Source organism: Equus asinus, chromosome 2 (assembly GCF_041296235.1).
Source record: "Equus asinus isolate D_3611 breed Donkey chromosome 2, EquAss-T2T_v2, whole genome shotgun sequence".
Lineage (NCBI taxonomy): Eukaryota > Metazoa > Chordata > Mammalia > Perissodactyla > Equidae > Equus > Equus asinus.
The window spans coordinates 142,764,366-142,776,977 of record NC_091791.1 but is presented as its reverse complement, the minus strand read 5'-3'; the positions used below and the strand labels follow the sequence as shown (position 1 = coordinate 142,776,977).

At 39.4% G+C, this 12,612-nt stretch overlaps 2 protein-coding genes across 2 annotated transcripts in view; both read right to left on the bottom strand.

Moving 5' to 3' along the window:
* Nucleotides 1-9,064, bottom strand: part of RAB27A (RAB27A, member RAS oncogene family) — a 76,629-nt gene extending 67,565 nt beyond the window's left edge. Inside the window, exon 1 of the mRNA XM_070501138.1 lies at nucleotides 8,193-9,064. The gene's annotated coding sequence lies outside the window, so the exon portion shown is untranslated. The remainder of the gene's footprint in view (nucleotides 1-8,192) is intronic.
* Nucleotides 9,065-10,856: 1,792 nt separating this feature from the next.
* On the bottom strand, nucleotides 10,857-12,522 carry PIGBOS1 (PIGB opposite strand 1). The gene is made up of 2 exons (XM_014860443.3): nucleotides 12,382-12,522; nucleotides 10,857-11,219 (listed from the first exon to the last, which is right to left on the bottom strand). The coding sequence occupies exon 2, from the start codon at nucleotides 11,198-11,200 to the stop codon at nucleotides 10,982-10,984; it is 219 nt and encodes a 72-aa protein (XP_014715929.1). The 5' UTR covers nucleotides 11,201-11,219; nucleotides 12,382-12,522; the 3' UTR covers nucleotides 10,857-10,981.
* Nucleotides 12,523-12,612: the final 90 nt, after the last annotated feature.

Genomic DNA, 12,612 nt, shown 5'->3' with positions numbered 1-12,612 from the left:
CAGAGTTAAAGATAACAGATTTCACTATCAGATGATCTTTTCAAGGGATGTTCCCCAGCGAGAGAAGGGCCATCAGACTGTTGGTGGAGATTAAAACAGGAAAGGTAGCCCCATGCTGATGTCTACAGAAACCGTCCTGGGACTCACTGATCAGCTAAGATCCGGGGGGCCAACAATCCAGCAGCTGTTAATGGCTGATATGATACTAGGAAAGCCCTCCCTTCAGCCCTCCCCACTCCTGCAGCCAGGCAGGGCTGTCCCCAGGAGTTTATCAGACTGATCAGAAAACAGACAGTGGTGCTGTGGCCCATTCATCACCATTCATTCATTCAGTGAGTCAAGCACTGTGTTAGGTACTGGAGATGCAATAGTCAACAAGGTAACTTGGTCCCTGCTCTCAGGGAGGCTCAGAAACCAACAAGTAAGCAGTTAACTCCACTGCAGCGAGATGAGATCCCTGATAAGAGAAGTTAAAAAGTGTTATTGGAAGACAGATAAGTGACACCAAATCAAAACTTCCCAGAGAAAGTAATGTATAAGTAAAGAAGGATGAATAAGGTGGGAGGGTGAGAGAGAAGAGAATTCTAGGAAAAGAGAGCAGAGGAAAGGCCTGGAGACAAGAGAGCATGAGATATTCGAGCAACTGAAAGAAGTTCAGAAAAGCTGAAAAAGTGAATAGAAGGAAGCCATCAGAAAAGAAACTGGAGAAATAAGCAAAGGCTGGATTATGAAGAACCCTGGAATGATTATAATGATAATAGCCAACATTTATTGACCATTTAATATGAATCAGCCAATATGTTAAGAACTTTACATAGATCACCTCATTTACTTCTCACAATTGCCCTATGAAACAAGTACTGTTTTTGTCCCCATATTACAGATGAGAAAACTGAGCCTTAAAGTGATTAAGCCACCTGACCAAGATCATACAGTTAATAAGTGGCACAGCCAGGACTAGAACTTAGAACCTATTTTCTTAATGGCTAGAAGGGTAAGAACGGGTTTGAAGGGCCAATTAGCATGCTGAAATCCAAGTGAGGGATAATAGTGATGTAGTGGCGGTGAGAATGAAGTTGAATAGACAGATTTGAGATATTTAGGAGAGTGAATCAAGAAGACTTGGTGGTAGGGGGTGAAGGAGAGGTAGGAATCCATGGAGATGCCCAGGTTTCTGGTTTGGGCAAGTAGGAAACATTGAGCAAAAGGAAGAAAGCCCTGTTGCACAGGGGGGAGGGTGAAATAGGCCATAATGAACAAGGTTAGGACATTTCAAGTTTGATAGACCAGCACCAGCAGAACATCCTAGTCAAACTATTAGGTATGCAGTTGAGGAGCTTGATCTGAAGCACAGAAGACGTGTACTGGAGCTATGACCCAAAGGTACTTAAAGACCTGAGAGTCAATGAGCTAGTCTAGAAAATGTACTGAGAGGGTAAAGAGGGGGTTTGGTGCAGAACCCAGAGGATCACTCAGCATTTAAGACTTGGGCAGAGGAAATCCAAAAAAGAGTCTGAGAAAAAAGTGTCCAGACAGGCAGGAGGAAAACAAGGAAAGTTAGTACAGAAACTAACTATACTGAACACATCTTGTGCCTCAAAATCCTCTCTGCACCACTTCTTATTCTAGCCACAGAATTGGTCCCAGTATACCTCTTGCTTCCTGCTCTGGGGCTTCTCTGACACTGCAGGCTGCTGCTTGAAACATGCAGAGTCCCAACTCCAGTCTCATTAATAGGATTGCCATTGGAGGTATCAGTAAGAACTCATGATTTCTAATATATATAAATAGAATTATTTATAGATATGTATGGAAGTATATTTTCCAGCTCTGTCTCCTAAGAGGCTCTAGAAGCAATTATAACTCAGTAGCTATGACCACATTTAGGACCCAGATCTTAATTTCTAAATACCCTTTTCCAATAAAAAGAACCAAGGACATGATCTTATGTGTATAAAATCCTTAAAAAGTCTACCAAAAAACTATTAGAGCTAATAAATGAAATAAACAAAGATGCAGGATACAAGATCAATACACAAAAATCAGTTGTATTTCTACAAATGAGCAATGAACAATCTGAAATGGAAATTAAGAAAACAATCCCATTTACAATAGCATCAAAAAGAATAAAATACCTAGGAATAAATTTAACCAAGGAGGTGCAAGACTTACATACTGAAAACTACAAAATGCTACTGAAATAAAGACTTAAATAAATAAAAAGATATTCTGTGTTCATAGATTAGAAGACATAATATTGTAAAGATAGCAGCACTCTCCAAAGCGATCTACAGATTCAGTGCAATCCCTATCAAAGTCCCAACATCATTTTTGCAGAAATGGAAAAGTTAATGCTAAAATGTACATGAAATTGCAAAGGACCCCAAAGCCAAAACAATCTTGAAGAAGACCAAAGTTGATGAATTCTCACTTTCTGATTGCAAAACTTAATACAAAGCTACACTAATCAAAACAGTGTGGTGTTGGCATAAGGACAAACATATAGATGAGTGGAATGGACTTGAGAGTCCAGAAATGAGCCCATAATCTACAGTCAACTGATTTTCAACAAGAGTGCCAAGGCCATTCAATGGGAAAAGAATGGTCTCTTTGACACATGGTACTGGGAGAACTGGATATTCACATGCAAAAGAATTAGTGGGACCCTTACCTCACACCATATATAAAAACTAACTCAAATAGATCAAAGACTGATGGGGCAAGGGAAACAACAGAAAAAAATAAACAAATGGAATTACATCAAACTAAAAAGCTTCTGGACATCAAAGGAAACCATCAACAAAATGAAAAGACAACTTAACAATTGGGAAAAGATATTTGCAAACCATATATCTGATAAGGGGTTAATATCCAAAATATACAAAGAACTCATACATCTCAACAATAAAAAAACTAACAACCCAATTAAAAAGTGGGCAAAAGATCTGAACAGACATTTCTCCAAAGATGTACAGATGGCCCACAGGCAAATGAAAAGATGTTCAACATCATTAACTATCAGGGAAATACAAATCAAAACTACAATGAGATATCACCTCACTCTCATCAGAACGGCTATAATTAAAAAGACAGGAAACAAGTGTTGGAGAGGATGTGGAGAGAAGGGAACCCTCATACACTGATGGTGGGAGTGCAAACTGATGCAGTCACTATGGAAAACAGTATGGAGATTCTTCAAAAAATCAAGAATAGATCTATCATACGATCCAGCTATTCCACTGCTGGGCATTTATCAAAACATGGAAATACAAATGCATAAAGATACATGCACCCCTATGTTCATCGCAGCATCACTGACAATAGCCAAGACTTGGAAGCAAACTAGCTGCTCATGAAGGGATGAATGGATAAAAAAGATGTATATACATAATGCAATACTACTCAGCCATAAAAAATGATGAAATCCAGCTATTTGTGACAACATGGATGGACCTTGAGGGTATTATGCTAAGTGAAATACGTCAGAGGGAGAGAGTCAAATATCATATCATCTCACTCATAAGTAGAAGATAAAAACAACAGCAAACAAACACATAGAAAGAGATATTGGATCAGTGGTTACCAGAGGGGAACAGGGAGGGAGGAGGGTGAAAGGGTGTGTGGCACATGTGTGTGGTGATAGATTGTAATTAGTATTTGGGTGGTGAATGCAATGTAATCTACACAGAAATTTAAATACAATGATGTACATCTGAAATTTATATAATGTTATAAACCAATGTTACTGTAATTAAAAAATAGATCAAACACCTAAATTCTAAGAGCTAAAACTATAAAACTCATAGAAGAAAACACAGGCATAAATTTTCATGACCTTGGATTTGGCAATGGCTTCTTAGATTTGATACCACAAGCATAAGCAACAAAAGAAAAATTAATTAGAATTGATCAAAATTTAAAATTTTTGTACATCAAAGGACACTATCAAGAGAATGAAAACACAATCTACAGAATGGAAGAAAAAATTGGCAAATCATATGTCTGATAAGAATATAGTATCAGAATATGTAAAGAGCTCTTACAACTCGACAATAAAAAGACAAACAACCTAATTAAAAAGTAGGCAAAGGACTTGAATAGACATTTCTCCAAAGAAGACATAAAAATGGTCAACAAGCACATGAAAAGATGTTCAACGTCATTAGTCACCAGGGAAATGCACATCAAAACTGTAATGAAATACTACTTCACACCTACTAGGTTGGCCATAACTTTTTTTAAATAAAGAAAAATAACAGGTGCTAGCAAGAATGTGGAGAAATTGCTTATACATTGCTGGTGGGAATATAAAATGATACAATCACCTTGGAAAACAGTCTGACAGGTCTTCAAAAAGTTAAACAGAAAATTACTATATATCCCAACAAGTCCATTCCTAGAAATATACCCAAAAGAATTGAAAACAGGTATTCAAACAAATATTTGTACACAAATGTTCATAGCAGCACTATTTACAATAGACAAAAGGTTGGAAACAACCTAAATGACCATCAGTGGATGAATGGATAAAGAAACTGAAGGGGCCAGCCCTGTGGCCAAGTGGTTAATTAAGTTCACGCACTCTGCTTTGGTGGCCCAGGGTTTCGCCAGTTCAGATCCTGAGCACAGACATGGCACCACTCATCAGGCCACACTGAGGCAGCGTCCCACATAGCACAACCAGAGGCACTCACAACTAGAACAAACAACTATGTCCTGGGGTGCTTTGGAGAGAAGAAGAAGGAAAAAAAAAAGAAGATTGGAACAATTGTTAGCTCAGGTGCCAATCTTTAAAAAAATATATATATAGTATATCCGTACAATGGAATATTATTCAGCCATAAAAAGAAGTGAAGTAGCAATACATGCTACAACATGGATGAACCTCGAAAATATTATGCTAAGTGAGAGAAGTCAGTCACGAAAGATCACATATTGTATGATTCCCTTTATATGAAACATCCAGAATTGGTAAATACATAGAGATAGAAAGCAGACTGATTGCCAGGGGCTGAGGGAAGAGGGAAGTGAATGGCTGCTTACTGCACGGAGAGTTTCCTTTTGGGGTGATGAAAGTGTCCTGGAACTTAACAGAGATGATAGTTTCACAACATTGTCAATGCACTGAATGCCACCGAATTGTACAATCTAAAATGGTTAATGGTTAATTTCTTGTTATGTAAATTTTGTTTCAATTTTTAAAAAAGAACCAATAGTCCTTGATTCAAAGCTTGGTCTAGGAAAGAAAAGGATGAACAAGAAAGCAAAGGAGTGCTCAAAAGACGACAGGGACATGTCAAAAGGACACAGGATCCATCCTGGGAGAGGACTCTTCCTCAGCTAAGGCCTTGCTTATTTTAACTGGGATTATAAATATACTTTTGTTTTAAGCTACATTAACAAAACTTATTTTTCAAAAATGCCCACAGTGAATGTCAAAGTATATTCTTAAGTATTTATACCTAGTTGTAAACCATCAAGTCTTGTTTTATACTTGTTAAACTGCAAAATTATTTTCAGATAACGTTTAAACATTACTTCTTGTATTTTAAATAAACATTTATAAAAAGACACAGGCGCCAACTTGAAGGGGCTCCCACTGGCCAAATCTGGGACAATTTGAACATCAAAATAAACAGTGATTGTCAGGGTTAGCTTCACGGGCATGCAACTGGTACATCTCACAGCATTCTGAGCTCAGAATTTTAATGCTCTGCAGTCACCATCTTGAAATTCTTCATAATTTTATCTTTGTGTTTTATAAGTGAAATCTGATGGCACAATGGAGCATGTAGGAGGCTTGAAGCCTCTGCTCACACATGGTTCTGACTCCTGCCACTGCCCATTCCTAACCCCCTGGGTCCCCTGGGCCCTGCCCAGTCTTGCATTCACCGCCTTGCCCCAGGGCAGTGACTGGGTCACCCTGGCTTGGGGAGGCCCACATTCCACTGTCATCTTCCTCCCTGGGCTTGGGGACAGGGAGCATGAGGGCTGGGTGCATACTCTGACAGCACCATGGGACAGGCAAGAAGGCAGGTGTCCCTGCCCTAGTCTGGTAGTCTAGTCTGAGTCCGCGTGCCACTTGGCAGGGGCCTCCTACCACCACCACCAGGGAATCAAGAATGCCCCAGCATGGAGGCTGCAATCCCTTGGGAGTTGCCCATTCGCCATGAGAAGACTATGAGTCCTCATCCCCACCCAGGTCCCCACAAATCATGCAGCCAGCCCTGGTGATAGTAATGAATTGTAATTCATGAAATAAAATAGGAATCTGTGAATCATACTGACACATCATTTCTGCAGTATTCGTACCAAAAATGCATAGCCTGTATCTTCTAATCATGAAGAAGCATTAAGCAAACCTAAATTAAAAGCACATTTTACAAAACAGACCAGTATTTAAAAATGTCAAGATTGTGAAAGGAAATGATTGAGGAACCATAATAAATGAAACCAGAGACATAACAACTAAATTTAAATATGATCCTGAATTACTTCCTGCGCTAGAAAAGATTTGTCACATTAATGTGACTTGGTAGAATTTGGATAAAATCTGAGATTAGATAATAGTGTACCAATCTAATTTCCTGATCTCGATCATTATACTGGAATTATGAAAGAGAACATCCTTGTTTTTAGGAATTGTACACTGAAATATTCAGGGGTAAAAGGGTATCATGTGGGCAACTTATTCTTCAAGGGTTTAGAAAAACAATAATGTGTTTGTGTGTATACACATACATATATACGGAGAAAGAGATGAAAGCAAATGTGGTAAAATGATATTTGTAGAAACTGGGTAAGAGGTATATGAAAATTCTTTGTACCATTTTTGCACCTTTTCTCTAAGTCTGAAATTATTTCAAAATAATAGCTAAAAAAAACCTTTAGGAGGCCAGCCCCGTGGCCGAGTGGTTAAGTTCACGTGCTCCGCTTCAGTGGCCCAGGGTTTCACTGGTTCGAATCCTGGGCGCGGACATGGCACCGTTCATCAAACAATGCTGAGGTGGCATCCAACATGCCACAACTAGAAGGACCCACAACTAAAAATACACCACTATGTACCAGGGGGCTTTGGGGAGAAAAAGAAAAAAATCTTTAAAAAAAACCTTTAAAAATTCTCTTTAGAAAATCCCATATGATCAAGTCTAGTAGCCAACTTGAAAATCTATCATTGTCTTGGCTTTCCCTCTTTAACTTTTTTACTCCCCCATCCTGCCCTCCTGACCTTGGGGATAGAAAGGATTTGTGATGAGACTGCAGAAACCACCACCTGATTGTGTTACGTGAGAAGGCCCCAATGATACTCCTTTCACTGAGACACTGGTGAGGATACACACACTGATGAGGAGGCCACCATCTCTAAAAAAGGACAACGGTGGTTGTCCTTTTGGGCTGTGACTGACGTAGAAGATGCTGCTCCAACAGGGCTCCCTAGTATCAATTAGAAATAAAAGAATCCCCAAATGGCGAAGGACACATGGCAGGACATAACTAAGATAATGGAAGCAAGACTGGAGTGTAGCCAGGGTGTTGACCCACAGGGATCTGTGGAAATGGCTAATGGATGATGGTGCTCTGAAGGGAAAGATAGATGGGGTGTTTTTCATTTTCGGAGGAGGAGGGGTGATTCTTGACTTGTATACTTTCCTTAAAAGGAAATCAAGAACTAGTGAGTGGAAGGCTGTGTGTCTGCCCACATGGAAATCATGGTCTCATCAGCTCCCCGATTTAAGTCATTTTATAGACTTAGAGCCAATGATTGAAGCTGTATTCACCTAAGGAATAAACTGTTTAATGCCACAAGAATATACAATAAACATTCCTCTGCTCCTTTCAAGACACCCAAGGCCATTACCCAGGATAAACGTGCATTGGAGAAAGAGGAATACCCAGACTTTGATGCCTGCTGGGTACATGATCTGAGCTGATACTGGTACACGGAGGCTTAACGTCACCATAGTCCTTCAGTTAGAGTGGAGGCTCATGGAGGTGAAAGGATAAATGCAGTTTGGCCCAAATTCATCTTACAGAATCCACTCTGTTGTTCCCCCACCCCCATCCCAAGTCCATGAGTGAGATAAATATATTATTCAGTAACTGGCAGAGCCCTCACATTGACCTTACAGGAAAAGCCCTGCCTGTCTGCTCAGGCTGCTACAAAATGGATGGCTTAAACAACAGATACTCACTTCTCACAGTTCTGAAGGCTGGGGTGTGCAAGACCAAGGTGATGGCAGATTTGGTGTCTGATGAGAAGGCCTCTTTCCTGGTTTGCAGGCAGCCACCTTCTGGCTGTATCCTCCCACGGCGGAGAGATCATCTCTTCCATCTTTTCTTATAAGGGCACTGATCACATTCAGAAGGACTCTACTCTCATGACCTGTTACCTCCCAAAGGCCCCACCTCCAAACACCCTCACAGTAGGGATTAGGGCTTCAACACATGAATAGGGGACAGGGGACACATTCAGTCCATACCAAACCCTTATTGTAGAAAGGACCAACCGAAAGCCCCTGAACCTGCTTTCCTTGGCTAAGATAGTAAATTAGAAGTAATTCATGCAAAGAATTGCAGACATTAATGCCACCTTCAAAGATGTGAAGGATATAGGGTAGGGCATCTCTATATCTAGCCCCCATTCAATTCACCTCCCTGGGCCTTACGAAAACTAGATGGAAAATGATGACCTGTGGAGATGGATAGTGATGATGGTTATACAACAATGTGAACGTACTCACTGGTGCTGAACTGTACACTTAAAAATGGTAAATTTTATGTTATGCATATTTTACCACAAAAAAACAAACCTATGTGGATTGTGGTAGAAAAGAACAGACTACCTCAATTGCAGTTGCTATTCTGGATGCAGCATCTTTGTTGTTTGACAGCTTTGAGAGATAATTCTCACACAATAAAGTTCACCCTTTTAAAGTATATGCTTCAGTGGTTTTCAATATATTCACAAAGTTGTCACTGATCACATTTTCCTCACCCTAAAGAGAAACACTTTTTCTCCCTTCTTTCCCCTAGTCCCTGGAAGCCACTAATCTACTTTATCTCTATGCTTTGCCTGTTCTGGATATGTCATATAAAGACTCATACAATACATAGTCTCTTGCCCCCAGTTTCTTTATGTTTTCAAAGTTTATTCATGTTATAGCATGTATCTATTTCATTCCTTGTTATGGCTGAGTAATATTCCACTGTGTGGATATACCAGTTTATCCATTATTGACAGACATAGAAGTAGAATTGCTGGGCCATATGGTAACACTATGTTTAACTTTTTGATGAACTATCAAACTGTTACACAGCAGCTACACTGTTTATGAGGGTTTTACTTTCTCTGCATTCTCGCTGAACACTTACTATTTTCTGTCTTTTTACTGTAGTCATCCCAGTGTATGTGAAGTTGTATCTTACTATGGATTTGATTTGAACAGCTGCAGTATCTTTACTGGGAAAAAAAAAATCAAGTCATCCTCTGGCAACTTGGTATGTGACTCCTACACTGACCAATGCATCCTTCTCAAAAAGAGGATCAAAAGCAGTTCAATTTACCTTGATGTTAGGATTATCACTCCTTGGATATAACAGGATTATGTATTCCTGCCTATTGTCAAGTGACTTGATTGCATCGTGTGCAAAGAGTCTGTTTCTGCCCTTAACTTTGGGCTTCACATGCTCTAAATGAACAGAATATGAGAAGACGTGACATTTGCCACATTTCAGCAGAACCTTACAATTTCACGTTTCCTCTCAGTCTCTGTCTCTCAATCCTCTACTCTGTCATAAGCCAGATAGGGGCTGCTCCTTGAGCCTGGGTCCCACAATGAGAAGACACATAGAACAGAACCCCAGTCTACCTGTAGTAAGCAAAGACAAGCCTGTCACATAGTAGATACTTGGTACATGAAGTAAAATTTTTACATATATTTTTATGTGCATAGACGAAAAACAGTCTCAAAAGCTCACACTAAACTGTTAAAGGTGCTGACTAAACCAATATATACATTGATAATTTTCATTTTGTTAATTTCTGTACTGTATAAAGTTATTAATGACCATGTACTATTTTCATAATTTTTTCACTTTTTTTTTTAATTACCCATCCTGGGTTCCACTCAACACAGACAGCTCAGATTAAGCTGTGATGAATTTACTTTTTGAGAAAAAAATAATAATAAAAATAAGTTGATTTAAATAGAGCATTTTATACATATGTGATTACACTTAAAGCTCTCATTGAAAATACATGCTTAAGACTGTTAGGGTAAAAAAGTAATAGCAGTTCTTAGCAATTTCCAAAATCTCTTTCCCTATATGAGTGACAGCTCCATAACAAAGTAACCCCTCCCTTACCGCTACTATTAATGCAAATTTGCTTAGTGCATTAAACAGATATGTCATATTTGCTACCCTATATACACCATCTATCTTCTCTAAAACCTCCATTTGATCTGAGCCACCCCAACTCTCCATTTACACCTCCATCATGCCTGGGATGAGACATGGCTGGCGGTGAAAGACTGCCGAAGTATACTGAACCAGGCTGAGTGTAGGCTAATTGAGGGGCATTCCGTCTGAGCTGGTTCACTTGGTTCACTTCATCTACACATACAACTGTAAACACTGTTCGCAGCTATTTTATAAATACAGTCTACACTGTCACCCTACGATACTGTATATTCTGCAATCCCAGAAAAACAAACCTTGACTAGGAAACAAAATATTCCTCAAGACATTCATTTTTGCTGACAAAGAAATTACTAATCCGTCCTGGTGAAAAGACATAAAATGGCAAATAAAAGTACAGTAAACGTTAAAATTGAGAGTGCTGGTTTAAAAAGTCATTTAAAATCATCACATATGATTTATTTATGTTTAAAATATATCAAGCAGTTTTTACTGGATTATTTATAGTCAATGTATAATTTTAATAGAACCTTAAGCAATTACGGTTCAACTCCACGTAGTACTAACTTTTCTTCTCTTCTGATTCTTGTGCCAATTTCAACTTTTCTTTTAATTCCTTCTGATCTCTGGAATACTGTTCAAATATTGGTTGATAAATATATATTCCTCCAGCAATTCCAAGGATGCTAGCAAAGAGCAGTTGTGGAAGAGTCAACCTTCCAAACATTTTTTCAACAAACCGCAAAGCGCAAAGGTGGCTATGAGAAATTACACTCCACATCCAGGAGATCTCTTCAGATCTGTGTACAAAGAGAATGGGAAGCAAAGCAATAACTTAGCACAATATCCTTTTTAAAGATTTCACATCACTACTTTGCTCAGGAGTGAACAATATTTTTCTCATAATATGTAAATATCACTTATTGATTTAACTAAACTAGGAATATAAATATTTAAGGAGTATGGGAAATGAGGGTTAGGGGATGGTGTAGGCCAAAGCTAAATACTCTTCTATTGCAGAATGTTCTCAACCGTTTTAAAAGGATAACTTAAAAAATGGCAAAACTGAGGCAGCAAAGTATACTCTTTGCACCTTTAAAGGCATACCATAAAACTAACTAAAAGAGAGAACCAAAACAAGCTGAAAGTGATTGTCAATCCCATCTGGAAGGAAGAGAAAAAGAACTGTTCCTTTTCATTATTAACCCTTTTTGTATTACTTCATGCTTTTTGGCAACATATACGATAATTCTTTTTTAACAGGCTAAAAGACTTTATGAATTCCTTTTGATGCTTTAGTAGGTACAAGCAGACATCCAATAGAAATCATTTGCCATCCATTTGTGACAGAAATATAACGGAGATGTGGCTAGTGTTACTTTTAACCATTGAGGAGTTAAGACTAGTACTTCTCGGGAAGTTATATCGCGCGCCAACTATCTTAGTCTCTGGAGACACTAGGTAGCTGTTTATGAATGAGGAAAGCAATGTGAAGGATTTACATATTTTCTTTATTGTAACAGTACTTCTCGGCCTCCTAGATCAGCCCCCGAGGTCACAAAAGTCAGTAGTGGCAGAACCGGTACTAGAAGCTAGCTTGCCTTTAATATCGCTCAAATGAAATTTAATCTAGGGAAGAAAAGCTTGTTCTCTCCCGGACTCCACAGTTAGCTAGATAAACGACAACTTCACCAAGCATGCTTTGGTTCAACGGCTGCTAAATGTTAAAAAAAAAAAAAAAGCTATTTGCAAGTCAGCTCTTGGGAAAATGGACAAACCACACGGAAATGGGAAGGTTCCCCTTCTGCCACTAACTCGCTAAGTGATCCTGAGCAAGCTATTTACCCTTTTTGAGCCTCGTTTCCCACATCTGTACAACAGCTAAACCATCCCTCGCCCGCCTACTTCGTTAACAAATAGTTATTGTGAGGTCACCCAAACAGCGAAACGCTACACACTTACGTGTCTAACTATCCACACTGTTACCATTGCCGCGCAGACACCTCTGACCTTTCAGCTCGCCCGCCGCTTCGCCGCGCCGCTTCCCGCCTGCCCCCGCAGAAGTGAGGGCCAGCTCTTCCAGGAGAGGATGCGGACCGCGGGCGCAGAGACCACGAAGAGAGACAGGCAGCGACCCCGCGAGAAGGAAATGGCGAAGGAGAAAAGCGCAGGCCAGCCCGCGTCAAAGCCTAC